The sequence below is a fragment of the Somniosus microcephalus genome, chromosome 7, assembly GCF_052327205.1.
Source record: "Somniosus microcephalus isolate GS21.2 chromosome 7, FLI_Smic_1.0, whole genome shotgun sequence".
Taxonomy (NCBI): Eukaryota; Metazoa; Chordata; class Chondrichthyes; order Squaliformes; family Somniosidae; genus Somniosus; species Somniosus microcephalus.
This window is the reverse complement of record NC_140993.1, coordinates 266,443,246-266,465,382: the sequence shown is the minus strand read 5'-3', so window position 1 is coordinate 266,465,382 and position 22,137 is coordinate 266,443,246. Positions and strand designations below refer to the sequence as shown.

Genomic DNA, 22,137 nt, shown 5'->3' with positions numbered 1-22,137 from the left:
AGGCCAAAGTAAGTTTTGAAAAATTACTTCTGTGCAAAATCCTTGTGAGTCAGGAAGAGCAGGAGTAGTTTCTCCTCTTCCCCACCCCAGGCCCCGCAAGGCGTTCCTGAGCTTCCCCGACCTCGCCTCCTTTCTCCCTACGCGGCTGGCATTGGTTGTCAAAGCCTTTGCCCAATGCTAGCTTTATGCCCTGTCTCCCTTCTCAGGTGGATGTAAAAGATCCTATGTGACTATTTCAAAAGAGCAGGGGATTAATCCCCGGTGTCCTGGCCAATATTTATCCCTCAACCAACATCACTAAAACAGATTATCTGGTCATCACGTTCCTGTTTGTGGGAGCTTGCTGTGCGCAAATTGACTGCATTTCCTATATTACAACAGTGACTACACTTTATTGGATGTAAAGCGCTTTGGGATGTCCTGAGGTCGTGAAAAGCGCTATATAAATGCAAGTCTTTCTATATTTAACATACTTTCAAAGCCTGATATCTCATGAAAGGGATTTGCCACCTTCACGGAGATTGCTTCACCACCTTTAGATCCTTTTAGTTTTAATTTTGAAAAGGTTACTGAGTGAAAATTAGTTGTAAATGCCTAGATATCTTTGCAGTAGACACTTTGTAACATGAAGCTTTAGGCATTTCATTAATACAGCTTTTAAGTTATAGCTTTATGCTGATTAGTGACTATTACTGTAGCACTGTACTTATTACTTATCAGCATGCTGGATGCAGTAAAGATCAATTTGAAATGGAGCCTGAGGAGTTTTGCCTAAATGTTGATCCAAAATGAATGAAAAGTTCTAAAACGTTTTTTTGGTGGGGGAGGGGGGAGAGGGATAGGGATAGAGAGGGCAGACCTTGAATTCTCCGAACACCTGACAGGTTTGGATAGGCTAGACAAGGAAAGGCTGTTCCCACTAGTTGATGGTACAAGGACTAGGGGGCACAGATTTAACGTTTTGGCAAGAGATACGGGGGGACATGAGGAAAAACTTTTTTACGCAGCGAATGGTGATGACATGGAATTCGCTGCTGTCGGAAGTGGTGGAAGCAGAGACACTCAGTGTTTTCAAGGGGAGACTGGATAGGCACTTGAGGGAAATAAACTTGCAGGGCTACGGGGATAGAGCGGGGGAATGGGACTGACTGGATTGCTCTGCAGAGCCGGCACGGACTCGATGGGCCTAATGGCGGCCTCCTGTGCCGATATGACTCTATGACCTTTTGAATTCTCAAGGCTCTCTTTTTCAAGTGGCACAGTTGCTGTTTTTTTTAAACTTGGCGTTACAGTCTTGGAAAGTTATGTGGATTCTACTGAAACAGTAGCTCGAGAGGTTACCTAGAAGTACAAAAGGAACCAGTATGTGATTGACTTTAAAGAGAGCAAAACCCACTTCAGTTAAGAAGTGTATTTAAAGTTAAAGGGATAGTATGAGGTCAATGTAATCTATTTAGACTTGATCAGTTTAAAACCATATGTGCAGCCACAGTTCTAACACAGCATTTTTGGTATTAACCATTTAATACTTGCCGGCTGTGGTTTAGTGGGTGGCACTGTCGCCTCTGTCAGAAGCTTGTGGGTTCAAACCCCACTCCAGTGACTTGAGCCCATAATCCAGGCTGACGTTCCAGTGCTGTACTGAGGGAGCGCTGTGCCGCCTTTCGGATGAGACGTTAAACCGAAGCCCTGTCTGCCCTCTCGGGTGGACGTAAAAGATCCCATGGCACTATTTTGAAGACGAGCAGGGGAGTTCTTCCTGGTGTCCTGGCCAACATTTATCCCTCAATCAACATCACTAATAAAACAAATTATTAGGTCATTATATCATTGCTGTTTGTGGGAGCTTGCTGTGTGCAATTTGGCTGCCATGTTTCTACATTACAACAGTGACTACACTTCAAAAGCACCTCATTGGCTGTAAAGTGCTTTTGGATGTACTGGTGCTGTGAAAGGCGCTACAGAAATGCAAGTCCTTCTTTCTTTCTTGTAGATACTGTACACGGATAAGGAGTGTAAATTTATTATTTTCATTTGCCAAATCTTGTCTTTTGTGACATGATGGCTGCCTCTTGGTCATTTAAAAAAAAATCAATTGGCTAAGACATTATGAAGAACATTAAACATGAATTAAAATAGATTGAAGTTTTCTTGATGGCTTAGTGAATAAAGGCACCACCCAATCTTCTACATTGCCAAGCCGTGCAGCCCAGTAAATCCCAGGTTCAATTCCTGGACTAGAGAGGGAGCAAAATCTGCCGGCATTCTCTAATCGCCATCCAGTATCTTCTGCAGAAAAGCATGTGTATGGACATTGGGCGAGTACATGATCGCACATGGCTAAGCTGTTCTTCACGGTCAAATCGCCTGCCTTCACTGTCCCCATTCGCGTGTGAAGAATGACTGCCTGGGTGAGGTCGCAGAAAGCTAGTGGCGTCTATAAAACTGTACAGAAACATGCGTCAACGCCTTCAGGGGAGAGGAAGGGAAGAAAATTGGCACCAAAGAAAAGCCCTGTGAAAGTGAGCTGGTGCTGGAAATGGAATACAGTCTGACCTAGGCTTTAAGGTCGAGGCTAATGCATCTGACTCCACTCTTCTACACAAGTGGAAGCATGTAGCATCTTTTAAATGAAGCTTGAGAGGACTTGAGCTAATGTCTACATGTGCCTGTGCTCCTGTGGAAATAAGAGCCTTGCTGTTAAATTAAAAACCTCTCCTATGGGGGAAATCATGCAAAGTGGTAAATTGTTGCAAAAATCAATTTAATATTAACTTTGAGTTTCTTGGAAGTCAGTAACTTTATATTTAAATACATAAAAGTTTCTTTGCTATGGGCATAATTTGAGATAGTATATATAATATACACACTTGGAACAGAGAGAGAGAGAAAATATCAGACCATGGCTGATCTGTGACTTAACTCCATATACCCGCCTTTGTCCCACATCCCTTAATACCTTTGGCTAACAGAAATCTATCAATCTCAGAGTTAAAATTAACAATTGACCCAGCATCAGTTGCTGTTTGTTGAAGAGAGTGCCAAACTTCGACCACCTTTTGCGTGTGGAAGTGTTTCCTAACTTCACTCCTTAAAGCTCTGGCTTTAATATCTTCAAACCACCCATTAACCTTCTAAATTCCAGGGGATACAACCCTAGTTTGTGTAATCGCTCCTCCTAATTTAACTTGAAATCCGGGTATCATTCTGGTAAACCTACGCTACACTCCCTCCAAGGGCAATCTATCCTTCCTACGGTGTGGTGCCCAGAACTGCTCCCAGTGCTCCAGGTGTGGTCTAACCAGGGCTTTGTATAGCTGCAGCATAACTTCTACCCCCTTGTACTCTGGTTCTCTGGATATAAAAGCCAGCATTCCATTAGCCTTTTTGATTAAAATGTCATGGACAGGTACAGCAAATAACAATCTATGTACATGGACCTCCACTGTTTCTATCTTTTCACCATTTAGAAAGTACTTTGTTCTGTCCTCTAGGTCCAAAGTGGATGACCTCACATTTGCCGCAGCTTTGCCCATTCGCTTAATTTATTAATATCTCTTTGTAATTTTATGCTTCCATCTACACGGTTTACAATGCCGCCTATCTTTGTGTCATCAGCAAACTTGGATATGTGGCTTTCTATCCCATCATCTAAGTTAATAAATACAGTGAACAGTTGAGGCCCCAACACATCCTTGTGGGGCACTAATCACATCCTGCCAATTAGAGTACCTGCCCATTATCCCTACTCTCTGTCTCCTGCCGCTCAGCCAACTTCCTAACCAGGTCAATAATTTGCCTTCAATTCCATGAGCTTCAACTTTAGCTAACAGTCTCTTATGCAGAACTTTATCAAAAGCCTTCGAGAAGTCCATATAAATAACATCCATAGACATTCCCCTGTCCACTACTTTAGTCACTTCTTCAAAAAATTCAATCAGGTTTGTCAGGCATGACCTACCCTTTACAAATCCATGCTGGCTCTCTCTGATCAGCTGAAAATTTTCAAGGTGTTTAGTCACTCTATCCTTAATTGTAGACTCATGTAATTTCCTGACAACAGATGTTAGGCTAACTGGTCTATAATTTCCTGGTGTCCCTCTCTCACCTTTCTTAATTTCAACACCGTGTGCTGGCAATGAGCTTTGACTTTAGAAGCCAACTTCTAGTTGTTTGCGTAAACCCTGCTGCGTAAACACAGCAAACACTAATGCATGCTATAAGCCATCCACAATCATGTGCTGTATTGATTTAAAACCAGATGGTTTGAGAGCTAGCATATCTATTCGGGATTATGGTGTCAACCCTTTGGTTATTATAGTGTGGCATTTCAAGAGTCCATTCGTGGACTTGAGGTGACATCTTTTATAAAAATAAAAAAAAATTCACAGACCCTAGAAAGATGTTTGGGGACTGTTTGAGACCTAAGATGGGTAGATGGTCTGCATTGTATTTTAGTTAGGAGGTGGCAGAGCCAATGGTGACTAAAAGTCAGTACAAATGTTGAACCTATTGACTCATCAAGGAATCTTTTGTGGGTCTAATTAAATCCTGCTTAAAGTTCACAGACGTTGGGTAGCACTTTTCTGAAATGGTTTGGTGTGAAAGAACTCTATTCTCAGAGCCTCTTTGTTAAAATGTGAACTCCCACATGTCGGGATTACTAAAATCTCTTTTATTTAAAAAAAAACTTATAAATGGTTTGATATTTTTTGGGGGAGAAACGGGGGTTCCATCAGATTGAATTAGTTTCTACGTGTTAAATTCAAACATGGTTAACCATCCATTTTCACAGTGGTGACCCCATACCCTAGACACTACGCAAGAGGATCTGTAAGGTCACTAGATTGCGGCTGTCATTGATTTCTGTTTTTCTTCATTTTCTAAGATACTAGCATGATTATTTCTGTTGCTGCGGACTGATGTGTGTGTGTATATGTATGTATTCCTTCTCTTAGGCAGTCCCTCGGAACCGAGGATGACTTGCTTCCACATTAAAAATGAGTTCTCAGGTGACTGATGAGTCCAATGCGGGACCTACAGTCTTGTCACAGGTGGGGCAGACGGTGGTTGAAGGGGCAGGTGGGTGGGGTGCTTAGGTTGACGTGCGCTGCCTGCGCTTGGCTTCCGCTTGCTCCCGGCGAAGAGACTCGGTGTTCGGCGCCTTCCCGGATGCTTCTCCTCCACTTTGTGCGGTCTTGGGCCAGGGATTCCCAGGTGTCAGTGGGGATGTTGCACTTTTTCAAGGAGGCTTTGAGGGTGTCCTTGAAGCGTTTCCTCTGCCCACCTGGGGCTCTCATGCCGTGTCGGAGCTCTGAGTAGAGCGCTTGTTCTGGGAGTTTCGTATCGGGCATGTGGACGATGTGACCCGTCCATCGGAGCTGATTGAGCGTGGTCAGAGCTTCGATGTTGGCCTGAGCGAGAACACTGATGTTGGTGCGCCTATCCTGCCGATGGATTTGCAGGATATGTATATATAATATGTAACATGACAGACTCTAGATTTTAAATTTGTAAAATAACTAACAAAAATAGTGGTACCCTGTAGTAATATAGGGCCTGGTATTGAAACGAGTTAAGAAACCTCGCACACAATACTGTAGTTACAGTTTTAGTTGGAGATAGACTGTAAGAGTAGAGTAATTGTAGTGATTTTTATTATGTCTGATAGGTGTTGATTTTTTTTTTTAAAGTGTCACTGCATTTTGTTGAACTGATTGATTCTGATTCAGACCTTGCAAGAATTCAGTTTAGCAGCCAGCTAGAAATGAATGGGGAAAAATTCGGTTGATTTGCACCTCCCTTTAGCTCCCTAAGAGGGCGCTAACGGGGCGCAAAGCAACTAGCGCCTGGGTGCGGCACCGCCAACGCCTTCCGTGAAATTCAGCGTGAGGTTAGCGGCGGCGGTAACCATTAGCGCCCCATGGCGCTGCACCTCCGGCGATGATGTCATCGCCGTGCGCAGTGCCCCGGCTGCGATCTTCGGTAGCGCCCCCTGACTTACCGCCGGACGCTATGTCCGACAGGGTCAATGGGGCCTACCTGCGGCCGGGGCGGCGCAAATTAAAAGGGAAGTGCCGGGTGACCATTTTTGTTGCTGGCCGCCTGCCAGCACCTGCACCCGTTGCTGTCGCCGGCCTTCTGTGCAGCCCCCACATGGGGCGCCGGCTGCGCTTTGAGTGCTGGGCTCCTTTGCTGGCACTCCGATCCCTGGTGGCCCAGCTGGGTCATGCTGAGCTAGGCCCCTCCCCTTTAAGGGGAGGAAGGCTGCACTGCGGCACGTAGCGCCGTGATACTCACTGGCAGCGCCCCAAGAAGTAGGCGGGGTGCTTCCAGTAGCGCCCTGCCTCCCTCTTGGGGCGCTACCAGTGAATTTCGGGTGCGCGAGGCGCTAATTTTTTCAGGGCGCTATAAGTAACGCCCCGGCGAAGTTAGCGCCCCAAAGGGGAAGCGACCCAATTTTTCCCCCAAAATCACAAGTGCAGGAAGAAATTTGTATTTGAGTTGTCATTGGTTATTCTGATCATGCTTCTGATTTATTTTTTAGCTGTAGCTGAAGTTAAACTTCGAGAGGATCAGTACACTCTGGACCATATGTGTGTCTTTGGCATGTACAATTATCTGCACTGTGATAGGTGGTATCAAGACAGTGTCTATTATATCGATCAGCATGAGAGAATAATGCACCTGGCTATCACTTTGGTAAGTTTGTCTTTTTTTATCTGCATTTAACTTCTTGAAATTATATATGCTGGAAAATTGTGAAGGATTGAGAGATTAAGGGCTCGAATTTCCAAGCCCTTTGGCGGCGGGAGTGGGGGGGAAAATTGCAGAATCGGGGGGCACGAACCCTTCCTGCCCCCAACCCGCCTCCATGCCCGTTTCCCAGGAGGCGGGTACCCAACATGTGCTGGGAGCCATCTCCCTGAGGCAGGAAGGGGATTAGTGCCAATTAACTGCCTGTTAACAGGTAGTTTTTGGCCTAATCCCTATTTTTAGCCCTGATGTGCGGGCTGCCCGACGGCTCCAAACCACGCCAAGTTAGCGAGGCGGACCGTCGGGCTGAAGGGCTTGGAGGGTTGGAGATGTCCGGTGCTCAGGTGAGTGAGTGATGGGTGCATGAGTGCAGAGGTAAGTGTGTTTGTAAAGTGTTTAAATAAGTTTTACTTTACTTACTAATGCAGCCTTCCTTCCTTCAGGTCTCTGGAGTCCCTCATCTCACCGGCACAGAAAGCAGAATGGCCGCGAGCTGTCAAAAGCTGCAGCATTCTGCTTTCTGTTCTGGAGAGCTCTCTAACTGAGTCTGTGGAGAAGGACTCAAGTTAGAAGTCAGACTGTCAGTGTTTGACAACTTCACAGAGTTGTCAAACGCTGATATTTCATCTGTCAAAAGCTCTTGACAGATGAAATGTCAATCTGTGATGTCACCTGTAACCGGGTGTTCCTTAATTGGCCTGCTGAGCCCGCTGGGCGGGCTTAACAAGGTCAATCAAGGGAAAATAGCGTGGGTTGGCCACAAATCGATGGAGGCGGGACTACAACCCAAAAAGTGGGAGTCCCACCTCCATCACGTCACCATTGACAAAATCTAGCCCTAAAGCTTTGTCTTCATAAAGGAAACTCAGTTCAAATAACTGCACTTTCTGTGGGAAGAGCAGCCTGGAAAGAGTTGAATTTGACTTGATACTGAATTGTTGCAACAGATCTAATCTAAAACTTTAGTAATTTTCCATCTTAAAAATCTACAGGAAACTTTCGTTTAGCCGGAGGTTAAATGTTGGGAAACCTCTATCTACCAGCAAAATTCAGGAGTCGGTTCAGATCATTTTTTTTCTTTTCGTTGCTTCTTTTCTCCAGTCCTGGCTCTGCAAACGTCTCTGTAGCTAAGCAACAGCTTCAGCTAGACGCTTGCAAGCTGCGCCGACTGTTTTGAAGCTGTTAAGCAACAGGGTTTGTTGCTTCACACGGAGCTCTGAGCTCCGTATGTTTTAACATTAGTGCTGGTTTCTACGGCAGTTTTGATCTAATGGCACCAGCTCGGTGCCGGATACCAGAAAGTTTCCTGTACTTTGATTTCTTCGTTAAGGAGCTGTGAATCTGTTGCACCTGTACACACACTGAAGCAGGTCTTTACATAAGAACATAAGAACATAAGAAATAGGAGCAGGAGTAGGCCAATCGGCCCCTCGAGCCTGCTCCGCCATTCAATAAGATATGGCTGATCTGATCCTAACCGCCAATCCACTATCACAGAACCATCTCCTGAATCTAACAGAATTAGACACACGAAATAGGAGCAGGATCAGGCTACACGGCCCCTGGGCCCGCTCCGCTACCCACAGGGCCATGACCGATCCGAACCTAGACTCATGTTGGACCAATTACTGTTGGTCTAAGAGGAAAAACTACAGCACTAAGGTTTAAAAATAAAATGCCACAGTAATATAGCTGTACTAATTATGCTAGTGACTGGATATATTCTCCCCCTCCATTCTCTGTTACAACTAACATGGGCAAGTATGACATGGGCCCAAGCATTCCTCGTTTCATTGCTACATTCAGCACAATCTCTCCCTCAGCCCATGTTCCACTGTGGATATGTGTGGCTTTAGCTTAGCTAGATTCTTTCATGTGCACCTTCTGTCTAATGCATTCTGAAAATCCGAATAAACTGTATCATGGGAAGTTTCACAATCTAGTTTATCTGTAACATCCTCAAAGGAGGCATAAGAATTAGGAGCAGGTGTAGGTCATACAGCTCCTCGAGCCTGCTCCGCCATTCAATAAGATCATGGCTGATCATCGACCTCAACTCCGATTTCCCACCTGATCCCCATATCCCTTGATTTCCTTAGAGTCCAAAAATCTATCGATCTCAGCCTTGTATATACTCAACGATTCAACATCCACAGCCCTTTGGAGTAGAGAATTCCAAAGATTCATAACCCTCTGAGTGAAGAAATTCCTTATCCCGAGACTATGACCCCTAGTTCTAGACTCTCCAGCCAGGGGAAACAACCTCTCAGCACCTACTGTGTCAGTTCCCCTCAGAATCTTTTATGTTTCAATGAGATCACCTCTCATTCTTCTAAACTCCACAGAGTATAGGCCCAATCTACTCATTCTCTCCTCATCGGCCAACCCTCCCATCCCAGGAATCAATCTAGTGAACCTCTGTTGCACCGCCTCTAAGACCAGTATGTCCTTCCTCAGATAAGGAGACCAAAACTGTGCACAGTACTCCAGGTGTGGTTTCACCAAAGCCCTGTACAATTGTAGCAAAACTTCCTTACCCTTGTACTCCAACCCCCTTGCAACAAAGGCCAACATGTCATTTGCCTTCCTAATTGCTTCCTGTACCTGCATGCAAACTTCCTGTGATTCCTATACGAGGACACCTAAATCTCTCTGAACACCAACATTTAATAGTTTCTCTCCATTTAAAAAATATTCTGTTTTTCTCTCCTTCCTTTCTGTTTTTCTACTCTTCCTACCAAAGTGAATAACCTCACATTTCCCCACATTATGCTCCATCTGCCACCTCATTGCCCTCCCTCTTGGCCTGTCTATATCCCTTTGTAGGCTCTTTGTGTCCTCCTCACAGCTTACTTTCCCACCTAGCTTTGTATCATCAGCAAACTTGGATACATTACACTCGGTCCCTTCATCTAGGTCATTAATATAGATTGTAAATAGCTGAGGCCCAAGCACTTGCGGCACCCCACTAGTTACAGCCTGCCAACCTGAAAATGACCCGTTTATCCGTACTGTCTGTTTTCTGTCCGTTAACCAATCCTCTATCCATGCTAATATACTACCCCCAACCCCATGAGCCCTTATCTTGCGTAACAGCCTTTTATGTGGCACCTTACCAAATGCCTTTTGGAAATCCAAATGTACTACAGCCACTGGTTCCCCTTTATCTACCCTGCTAGTTACATCCTCAAAAAACTCTAATACATTTGTCAAACACAATTTCCATTTCATAAAACTATGTTGATTCTACCTAATCATATTATGATTTTCTGAGCCCTGTTACCACTTCCTTAATAATAGATTCCAGCAATTTCCTGACAACTGATGGCAGTCTAACTGGCCTGTAGTTCCCTGTTTTCTCTCTCCCTCCTTTCTTGAACAGCGGGGCTACATTTCCTGTATGTCAGTCGTTTGTCGGACAAGATCTTCCCCTTCTAAATCTGTGCAGGCTGTTTCAAATTCTTGCTATGTAGGTGCTCCTCCGACCTCTTAAATGTGGCAACCATTTTACGCATAGCAAGATCCCATAATAGATTCCATTAATGTACTTGTATTGGGATAACGGGCCTGTATTTGACTAGATTGTGGCGGAGCCACTAAGGGACTCCAATCAGTTGTATATAATTCCCTTTAATAATATGTCAGCTGCAGCCTGAGCCTGTAGCTTTGTTTTCACTGTTTACATGTACAGAGCGCGATCACTTTAATAGCGCAGGTAAACGTGATGACGTCACGCCGTTCATCACGTGATCCCCCACCGGCGGGAAAAACGTGATGACGTCATGACGTCAGCCACGGGACCGCCCAAGCAGTCCTCGTGGAGCCTCCGAACTGACTGGGCCTATATTCGATGTTCTCCTGTAGTTATCTGTTAAACTCTGTTAGTTTTCATTAAACCTCGTTTATTTGATTGCCTGAGTGGACCTCAGTCTTTTGGATAGGAACTAGACATTCCTACAAGATCACATATTAGTTGCCATTTTTTTTTAAGTAAAGGCACTACATATGCCTGCTTCCAGTCCTGTGAAACCTGTCCTGTGCCCATTCATTCCTCACGACAATACCCACTTACCCCACAAATTTCCTCCCTAATCTCCTTCAACATCCTAGAATGCCCTGGGAGATTTGTTAAATTTTAAGTTCCTTTTAATTTATCAAGTACCTCCCTCACACTGACCTTCGGCATCTTCTAGGATATTGAGTGCAATACAAAACTTGGATGGTTTTATTATTTTCCTCTCCTGGTAAATACCTACAGAAAATATTCATTTAATGCTATAAATCAGGAAATAGAAACATAGAAGATAGGAGCAGGAGTAGGCCATTCGGCCCCTCGAGCCTGCTCCGCCATTCAATGAGATCATGGCTGATCATCCAAATTCAGTACCCTGTCCCTTCCTTCTCTCCATATCCCTTAATCCCTTTAGCCTTAAGAAATATATCCAACTCCTTCTTGAATATATTTAATGAATTGGCCTCTACTGCCTTCTGTGGTAGTGAATTCCACAGGTTCACCACTCTCTGGGTGAAGAAATTCCTCCTCCATCTCTGTCCTAAATGGCTTACCCCTTATCCTTAGACTGTGACCCCTGGTTCTGGACTCCCCGACCATCGGGAACATCCTTCCTGCATCTAGTCTGTCTAGTCCTGTCAGAATTTTATAAGTTTCAATGAGATCCCCTCTCATTCTTCTAAACTCCAGCGAGTATAAGCCCAATCGACCCAATCTCTCCTCATATGTCATTCCTGCCATCCCAGGTATCAGCCTGGTGAATCTTCGTTGCACTCCCTCCATGGCAAGAACATCCTTCCTCAGATAAGGCGAACAAAACTGCACACACTACTCAAGGTGTGGTCTCGCCAAGGCCCTGTACAACTGCAGCAAGACATCCTTGTTCCTGTACTCGAACCCTCTTGCTACGAAGGCCAACATACCATTTGCCGCCTTAACCGCCTGCTGCACCTGCATGCTTGCCTTCAGCGACTGGTGCACAAGGACGCCCAGGTCTCATTGCATTTCCCCTTCTCCCAATCTATTGTCATTCAGATAATAATCTGCCTTCCTGTTTTTGACACCAGAGTGGATAACCTCGCATTTATCCACGTTATATTGGGCAGAAGCATGGCAGATGCAATCACCCAACCTGTCCAAATCATCCTGGAGTTTCTCGGCATCCTCCGCACAGCACACATGCCCACCTAGCTTTGTGTTGTCTGCAAACTTGGAGATATTACATGTAGTTCCCTCGTCTAGATCATTAATATATATTGTGAATAGCTGGGGTCCAAGGACCGATCCCTGCGGTACCCCACTAGTCACTGCCTGCCACTCGGAAAAAGAAATGTTCACTTTCAAATAAATTTTGTAGCATTTGACTATTGAATATTATGAAACTTGGTTGATAATGAAAGTTTGAGATGACGCATTAAACCGGAACTCATCTGCCTGTTGCATCTCATTCAGTTGGATGTTAAAAATCCCGTGGCACTTTTTAAAGTAGAGCCTGGCCAACATTCCTCCCTCAACCAATACCACGAGAAAATAAGCTAGCTGGCCATTCTTTGCCTTGCTGTTTGTGGGATCTTGCTGTGCAGAAAATGGTTGCCACATTTCCCTACAGAAGTCACTGCACCTCAGAGTCAAACGCTATGGAAAAGCAAGTCTGTGAGGAAGCTGCGGCAAGTGTCGATGCTACAAGCATTAAGGATTAATAATAAGAATGTATGAGCAGGTGTAAAAGGTATTAGAGTTGAGTGGTGCTGTGAATATCAAAGTGTTAATGGTGAAATAATTGTGACATGATGCAGTTTGAAGGTAATATTGGTTTGAATAATATGTTAATAGACTGTCTGCGATATATGCTAGGAAAAAATTAAATTAGCCGTTTTAGATTAACTTCTGTATTTGTGAGAAAAGGCTAATTGAATTCCATCTGTCTAGAATTTTTGTTAAGTTTGTCTCCTTGTTCTTGAATGTACAGGGTAAATGCAATTGCCGAATTCTCTGAAATTAATTTGTAGCACTGATGCTAAACGGGTAGCATCAGGAGTCTTTAAAATGAAGGATAAAATGTCAAATGCTAGAGTCAAATGACACAATAATATATAAAGGCAATCCTTAACTGGCTTCTGATGCACACACTTTTGAATGCTTGTTTTCAAATCCCTCCATGGCCTTGCCCCTCCCTATCTCTCTCTAACCTCTTCCAGTGCTACAACCCTCCGAGATCTCGGCGCTCCTCCAATACTGGCCTCTTGCGCATCTCCCGATTTCCATCGCCCCACCATTGGTGGCCGTGCCTTCAGCTGCCTAGGCCCTAAGCTCTGGAATTCCCTCCCTAAACCTCTCCGCCTCTCTACCTCTCTCTCCTTTAAGATGCTCCTTAAAACCTACCTCGTTGAGTAAGCTTTTGGCCACCTGTCCTAATATCCCCTTATGTGGCTAAGTGTCAAATTTTGTTTGATAATCGCTTCCGCGAAGCGTCTTGGGACGTTTTACTATGTTAAAGGTGCTAAATAATTGCAAGTTGTTGCATAGAACTCCAGGGAAACGGGCTTCTCGCACTGCCACTGATGGTAGGTTTTACTGCTGCCAATTTTAGTGAAGTCACCATCTTTTTATCACTATAAAATGGCAACTGATGTTCCAGTTTTTCTTTTGAAAGTTGCTTGCCATTTTGTGTTGCATTACTATGTCTTGTTTCAGACTCAGTATTAGGAGGTGAAAACATTGTCAGTACCAAAGCTAAATCCTTGAACAGTTCGATTTAAGAAAATGCGCATCAAATTTACTAAAAGATATAAGCCATTGTTGTAGCTATCAATTGCAATTGCAAAAACATTCCTGTGCTGTGTTACCCTCTTGCTTTTTTGGCTTGCTTGTTACAATAATTATTTCTCATCCAATATCTGCTTTGACATTCCCCACATGCTTTGGCATATGCGGAGCACTGAAGCATGACATTACTGGCTGTTGCTACAATATAGGATTAGATGCAAGGCTTATTGAATACTTGCACTGAGTTTGCGTGTTAATCGCTGTTTATTTTGAGGATAAATGCTAGGCTGTGGTTCACCACCGAATAAGCCCGTGAATAATGTTGAACTGCCTTAGACAGTAAGATAATGGCAGCTATCCCTGCAGGTTGACTTTATTGGTTAAAAGCTGCTTTCTGTGATTGTATAATGTAGCTTGAGGTCTTTTTTTGAAATTTATAAAATCTGAACTTATTTCCAGTGGTTATAGAAAATATATTGAGGCGAAGGAAGGTAAGAGCAGATTAATTCCAGCCTGATAATCTGGAAGTGGTTCTGCATTCAATGTCACTTTTACTGTTGGCAGCGGAGGAAAACTGTAGGCTTTAAAGAGGGAGAATTACCTTCAGTATTTGAAGGTAGCAGGCAAGAGCTATTGAAAGTAATACTCTGTATTTTGCCTTTTTTCATGTTGAGCAGGATCAAAGGGGAACTGAGTTTAATGGGATGAAAGGAGAAGTTGAGTTGGGGTTATGAAAAAGAAGAAAGACATTGAGAAAGCTGTTGCAAGAAAGAGCAAATTACCTAGGGAAAGGCAATTGAGTGGAGGGGCTCAGAGATAATGGCCTGGATTTTGCGTTCAGAATAACGGTGAGGCTAATGGCGCTCGCCGCTATTATGGAGTAAATCGGACAGCAAGTTCCGGAGTATGCACATGTGCAGTTAAACGCGGAAATCCGGAAGCTGCTGTCAGTTACCCTGCTCCTCCACCGGCTGTGGTATAACAAGCTCGCTGAAAGACTCGGCATTGAAATACATGCAACGACGTGAAGCTGCGGTACTTTCTCACTATTTACCCACTAAAGACACCAGAAAAAGTTAGGGCTAATGCATTTAGGAGTAAGTGAATTTTTAATGGCATGATAAGTAATAATTACTATCAAACAACCTCTCTGGCTCTGAAAATTTAATTTTACAAGTGTGGAGTCTCATTCTTTCAGGTTAATTAGTGTTGGAGAATGTACTTTTTCTGTCTCTTTTATCTCTCTCATAAACCCATCACTTTTTCCCACTCTTTATTCCGCTTTCTGTACATGATTTAAAGCTAATTTATACTTCCTGGTTTAGACTCTGCGGGCTGGATTTTCATTTAGGAGGCGGGACTACAACTTTTGGGGTTGTAGTCCCGCCTCCATCGAGTTGTAGCCAACCCACGCGATTTTCACTTGATTGACCTTGTTGAGCCCGCCCAGTGGGCTCAGCAGGCCAACTGGCAACAGGTGACGTCACAGATTGACATTTCCTCTGTCAAGAGCTTTTGACAGATGAAATATCAGTGTTTGACAGCTCTTTGAAGCTGTTAAACACTGACAATCTGTACACTAAGTTAATTCCTTCCTCTCAGGCTGACTTAGAGATCTCTCCAGAACAGAAAGCTGAATGCTGCAACTTTTGACAGCTCGCAGCCATTCTGCTTTCTGTGCCGGTGAGATGAGGGACTCCCGAGACCTGAAGGAAGGAAGGCAGTAAAGGTAAGTAAAACTTATTTAAATACTTTACACACACCAAACACACTTACCTCTGCACTCATGCACACATCACTCACCTGAACACCGGACATCTCGAACCCTTCAGCCCGACGGTCCACCTCGCTAACTTGGCGTGGTTTGGAGCCGTCGGGAATCCCACACTTCAGGGATAAAAATAGGGATTAGGCTAAAAGCTGCCTGTTAACTACCTGTTAACAGGCAGTTAATTGGCACTAATCCCCTTCCCGCCTCGGGGAGGCGGGTCCCAGCACAGGTCGGGTATCCGCTTCCTTTGAAACTGGCATGGAGGCGGGTTGGGGGCAGGATGGGTTCGTGCCCCCCCCCCCCCCCCGATTTCGCGATTTTAACCCCCACACGTCTCCAATCCCGCCTCCATGGCCCAATGAAAATCGAGCCCTGTGAGGATTCTACAATCTGATTGGTTGAAGAGTCTCGCTGGTTCTTTCCCTGCTCTCAGACACCACAGATCCCCTGTAGAGGGCGCTGTGCTGGATCAGACACCTGATCAGCGCAAGTCTGCGCTCTAAAGCCCGCAAAAACGTTGTGGGCACCTGTCACCAAGGTGAATGGCGAGCATCGTTCCTTTGCCGCTGACCGTAAAATCTGGGTCAATGTATGTGGTAGACTGGACTTTCATATACTAGCTTGAGCCAGAGCATCATGGCTCGATAGGGTAGTTCGATGGAGAAATAATTTGCTGTTCAGATATTCACTGCTGTCACATAAATTACACTAAGTCGACATGCACAGCCAACACGACTGTTTTTGGTTTTTTTTTTAAACGTCCACAATGTTCTGTAATTATTCTTTCATAACTTCTTTTGCTGACTGCTTGTTGTTTCATCAGACTCCCTTGAGGGATTTGGCAATGCTGTACTGCCACTATTGATTTTTTTTTTCCCTGAGAGTAGGGAGCAGCTACTCAATTTGTTTTGCTTGAGATGTTTTTGGTGCATTTCTGTTCTGGGAACAACAAACCAGTAACTAGAATTGAAGTGCAAGCAACGCAAAGCCCTAAGCAGCAACTGCTCTGCTTTACTAGGTCTAAGGATGATGCGACTACAATCCATCCATACTGATAGTTGAATACATCAGCTGAGCTGGGCTCGGAGGTCTTTAGCTGGAAGTTTTGCAGTTGTTATAAAGGTAGTGCCAATACAATACTGGCATTGTTTGCATAGTGCAGATGGGGAATATGCAATTAAATTGTCAACTTAGACTACTGTTGAGAGGAGAGTGGAAGAGCTCTGTGTACTTGAACACGTGCGCAGGATTCTATGGCCCGGAATTTGTGGTTGTAATGATGAAACTGTCAGCATTGCCATCATTACTAAAACTGACAGCAACTTCTGGAGTCCGCACGTGCGCAGTTAAACGCGGAAATCCCGAAGTTGCTGTCACTGATACCCTGCTTCTCCACAGGGTGCGCTCGCAGACAGAAATCAACTAGAAATCACTGAATTGATGTGAACTTCCACTTTTTGTACTCTATTCTCATTGTAAAAACCTTTGAAAAAGTTAAGCCTTGTTGGATGAGGTGTAGCTGGGCTTTAAATGGCGTACTAAGTCATAATTACTGCTGAACAACCTCTCTGGCCCTGAAAAACTAATTTTATATTTGTGGAATGTCAAATTTCTCCTGATATGCCTATCAATTAGTCCAATAAAAGGCGACGAGTTAAGAACGTAACTGAAGGTTTTTATTGGCTAAATAACAGAGCCCACCCTCGTGGGTGATCCGATCCAACAGGGAGGAATACTAGCCAGTCAGCTACCTTTATACCTGGGCAGGTAATGGGCGGAGTCGGAGGTGGTCAGCCCAGGTATAACAGTGCGACAAGAGGCGACCTCGTGTAGTGATGTGACAGTGAGAACAGTGAGAACAATATACAGTGATAACTATAACAGTGGTTTACCACATTCACCCCTTGTTTAGATTAGAGTCCGGCGGGGTGAAGTGTATTACCAGCTCTGGTATGTCAGTCTGTCCGGAGGCTTCGTTAGCCTCTCCGATCGTCGCAGCGGCGGTGTTACATTATCCGGTGTTAAAGCTGGTGTCTGCGTAGTCGGCAAAGGCTCGTGGGGTTCCGGCATGCCGTCTACCTCGGCTGGACTCGGGGGGTTGGGAGGGGGGGGTGAGGGTGCGAGGTCTCGTAAGGAGACAGTGTCCTCCCGTCCGTCTGGGTAAGCCACATAGGCGTACTGGGGGTTGGCGTGCAGGAGGTTCACCTTCTCGACCAGGGGGTCCGTTTTATGGGCCCTCACGTGCTTTCGCAGCAAGACGGGTCCCGGAGAGGTCAGCCAGGTTGGTAGGGTGGTTCCCGTAGTCGACTTCCTGGGGAAGACAAACATTCGGGCATGGGGGGTGGTGTTAATGGCAGTGCAAAGTAGTGACCGGATGGAGTGCAGCGCAATCGGGAGGACCTCTTGCCAGCGGGAGGTTGGGAGGCCCTTAGACTTTAAGGCTAAGAGGGTGGCCTTCCATACCGTCGCGTTCTCTCTTTCCACCTGGCCGTTCCCTCGGGGGTTGTAGCTGGTGGTCCTGCTTGCTGCAATACCCCTCTCCAATAGGAACTGACGGAGTTCCTCGCTCATGAAGGAGGCGCCCCGGTCACTATGTATATAGTTCGGGAACCCGAACAAGGCGAAGAGTTTGTTCAGGCATTTAATGACCGTGTTACTGGTCATGTCTGGGCAGGGGAAGGCAAAGGGGAAACGGGAGTACTCATCAACGATGTTGAGGAAGTACACATTACGGTCGGATGACGGTAGGGGCCCCTTGAAGTCGATGCTCAGACGCTCGAAGGGGCGGGTGGCCTTGATCAGGCTTGCTCTGTCCGGCTTATAGAAGTGCGGTTTGCACTCAGCACAGATCTGGCAGTTCCTGGTCATGGTCCTGACCTCCTCGATGGAGTATGGCAGGTTGCGGGCCTTAATGAAATGGTAGAGTCTGGTGACTCCGGGGTGGCAGAGGTCATTGTGGAGGGTCTGAAGTCTATCACTTTGCGCGCTGGCGCATGTAATGCGTGAAAGAGCATCAGGGGGGTCGTTCAGTTTACCGGGCCGGTACAAGATCTCATAATCATAGGTGGAAAGCTCGATTCTCCACCTCAAGATTTTGTCGTTCTTGATCTTGCCCCTCAGCTTGTTATTAAACATGAAGGCAACCGAGCGTTGGTCGGTGAGGAGGGTAAATCGTTTGCCTGCCAAGTAGTGCCTCCAGCGCCGTACTGCCTCCACAATTGCCTGGGCTTCCTTCTCGACCGACGAGTGTCGGGTCTCGGGGCCCTGTAGGGTCCTTGAGAAGAAGGCTACCGGCCTACCCTCCTGGTTAAGGGTAGCGGCTAGGGCGAAGTCGGATGCATCGCTCTCCACTTGGAAGGGGATTGACTCATCCACTGCGTGCATTGTGGCCTTGGCTATGTCTCCCTTGATGAGGGAGAAGGCCGCGCACGCCTCTTCCGTGAGGGGGAAGGATGTGGTTTTCAGGAGGGGTCTGGCTTTGTCCGCATAATTGGGTACCCATTGGGCATAGTAGGCGAAAAGCCCCAGGGTTCTCCTAAGTGCTTTTGGACAGTGGGGGAGGGGTAGCTCCATGAGGGGGCGCATTCTTTCGGGGTCGGGGCCGATGACTCCGTTCTCTACTACACAGCCAAGGATGGCAAGGCGCGCTGTGTTAAACACGCATTTCTCCTTATTGTAGGTGAGGTTCAGCCGTTGGGCCGTACGGAGGAATTTCTCCAGATTCACGTCGTGGTCCTGCCGGTCGCGGCCGCAGATGGTGACGTTATCTAGGTAGGGGAATGTGGCCTGCAGTCCGTTCTGGTCAACCATCCGGTCCATCTCCCTTTGGAAGACCGAGACCCCGTTGGTGACACCGAAGGGGACCCTAAGGAAGTGGTATAGGCGCCCATTCGCCTCGAAGGCGGTGTACTGGCGGTCCTCGGGGTGGATAGGGAGTTGGTGGTAGGCCGACTTAGGGTCGATGGTCGAGAATACGCGGTATTGTGCAATCTGATTGACCATGTCAGATATGCGGGGAAGGGGGTATGCGTCCAGCTGGGTGTATCTGTTTATGGTCTGGCTGTAGTCGATGACCAGGCGATTTTTATCGCCGGTCTTAACGACCACGACCTGGGCACGCCAGGGGCTGTTGCTCCCCTCGATGATGCCCTCCTTCAGGAGACGCTGCACCTCAGAGCTAATGAAAGCTCTGTCCCCAGCGCTGTACCGCCTGCTCTTGGTAGCGACGGGTTTGCAGTCGGGGGTGAGGTTAGCGAACAGGGAAGGTGGCGGCACCTTGAGGGTGGATAGGCTGCAGGTGTTACGCGGTGGGCGGTTTAACCTTCGCTGGTTGTCGACTGTGAGTGGGGGGAGGGGTCCACCGTATGCTAGGGTTACACTTTGGAGGTGGGATTGGAAGTCCAGCCCTAGTAGGACGGCAGCGCAGAGCTGGGGGAGGACGAGGAGTTTAAAGTTTTTATACTCTGTACCCTTAACCGACAAGGTCACAGCACAGTAGCCGCTAATGTCCGTGGCGTGGGACCTCGATGCCATCGAGATTCGGTTGCGCGTTGGCAGGACAGGGAGGGAGTAGTGGCTCACCGTGTCTGGGTGGATGAAGCTCTCCGTGCTTCCGCTGTCGAACAGGCAGGTCGTGGCGTGGCCGTTTACTTTGATGTCCATCATCGACTTGGACAGGTGGTGTGGGCGGGCTTGATCCAGAGTGACGGAGGCTAGCGTGTAGGTAAGCGAGTCGTTGTCGTCTGCGGGCGAGGCGGTCGTCGGGTCCGGGGGCCCGGTGGCAGTCGGGCGTGGTGTGTAAAATGGCGTCTCCCACGAGGTAGGACAAAATGGCGGAGAAGATGGCTGCCCCCATAACTCACATGAGGCACTATTGGGGTCGGTTGCCTTGATCAAAGATGGCCGCCCCCATGACTCACGTGTGGGGATACTGGCCTCAGTTGCCGTGAAAGAAGATGGCCGCCCCCACAGTTCGCATGAGGCACTGCTGGCCTCTGAAGATCCGCTCCTGCAGGCCTTAGAGAAGTGGCCTTTCTTCCTGCAGGTTGTGCAGGTAGAGTTCCTGGCTGGGCAGCGCGACCTCGGGTGCTTCTCCTGGCCGCAAAAGAAGCAGCCGGCGGCCCGATCGCGGGTGCCCGATGTCGGAGCCGGTACCGGGGGTGGCGGGCCCGGTCGGGTCCGGGACGCCGACGCTGAGGTAGGTCCCGGGGGCGGCGCTGCGAAGGGTATTGCGGTAGGGGTCGGGCCCGAGTCCCAGGGTCGCGAGCAGTACCTGGAAAACGCCTCCTGGTCCTGATGGGCCACCTCCAGGGAGAGAGCGAGGGCTTCAGCTTTGTCCAGGTCGAGGTCTTTAGCTTCAAGCAGTCTTTGCCGTGAGTAGTCGGACCGTAGGCCTTTCACAAAGGCATCGCGGATATTATCTTCCGTATTTTCAACAGCCGTCACCGCTTTAAAGTCACAGTTCCTGCCGAGTGCTCTTAGCGCCCGTAAAAATTCAGCTACAGACTCTCCTGGCTGTTGCGGGCGGGATCTTAGGAGGTGCCTGGTGTACATGTAATTTACCGGGCTGCGGTACTGCTGTTTCAGTAGGTTGATAGCGGCCTCGTACGTAGTCGTGTCCTGTATGAGTGCGTATACTCTCGGGCTCGCTTGGGCGTTCAGAAGTCTTAGTTTGGATCTCTGCGGGGCGCCGGATTCTTCCAGGTAGGATTCGAAGCAGTCCAGCCAGTGTTTGAAGTTGAGGGCTGCGTTTGGTGCCTGTGGGTTTAGATCCAGGTATGGTGGTTTCAAGGCTTGCAGCCAAGCCGGCTGGTGTGGCCCGTTGTCTGGAGGCTGCTGTTGCTGTGCTGCTGGGTGAGCTCCTTGCTGTTGCTGTTCATTATCAGACATCTTTAAAATTTAGCCAATAAAATTGATATGCCTATCAATTAGTCCAATAAAAGGCGACGAGTTAAGAACGTAACTGAAGGTTTTTATTGGCTAAATAACAGAGCCCACCCTCGTGGGTGATCCGATCCAACAGGGAGGAATACTAGCCAGTCAGCTACCTTTATACCTGGGCAGGTAATGGGCGGAGTCGGAGGTGGTCAGCCCAGGTATAACAGTGCGACAAGAGGCGACCTCGTGTAGTGATGTGACAGTGAGAACAGTGAGAACAATATACAGTGATAACTATAACAGTGGTTTACCACATCTCCATCCCATGATAATTCCATAGATTTTTAAAATATTAATTTTTTTTTAAGTTTGTTTATGATACAGTACTTCAGCTTCTACCTTAATTCTATGTGTATGTCCATATCTTTATTTTTGCTTTCTGTAAAATTATAAAAAGTGAATCATAAAACCTGCTTGTTACTTCCTGGTTTGCTATCTGTGAAAATTCTCCCAATTTGTTTGGTGGCTTAGCCTGCTTGATGAGATTACTGTTGCTGGACACCAGAGATCCCCTATAGATAGTGGCAGAATGAAATTAACTTCAGGAAATGTGAAATCCATGCCACAGAGTTTGTGGGCAGCTTTCTTGGAGGTCAGCGGTGAGCAGCGTCACTTCACTGCTGACTGCAAAGTCCAGGCCCACCTGCCATTCCACTCAGGGCTTCCCCACAGCAGCACACACAAGATCACGAGCTCAGAACGTGGAAACCCATGTCCCAGTGTTTCATCGTGCAGGATGTTGTGCTGTGCCACTTCTTCATAATTTTGTGCCCTGTGCAGGTTATGTAGATCCATGTCCATATAACCATGCAAAAAAAAAACTAAATGTTATCCTGTGCACACTGCACTGTGTGAACAGTGTCCAAATAAAGTTTGAAGGTGGGCCACATCCTCT

At 46.8% G+C, this 22,137-nt stretch overlaps 1 protein-coding gene across 1 annotated transcript in view; it reads left to right on the top strand.

Annotated features, from left to right (window-relative positions):
- nudcd1 (NudC domain containing 1) overlaps positions 1-22,137 on the top strand; it is a 115,350-nt gene that overhangs the window by 26,872 nt on the left and 66,341 nt on the right. Inside the window, exon 2 of the mRNA XM_085993724.1 lies at positions 6,548-6,702. Within this exon, the coding sequence (XP_085849850.1) occupies positions 6,548-6,702 (155 nt within the window). The remainder of the gene's footprint in view (positions 1-6,547; positions 6,703-22,137) is intronic.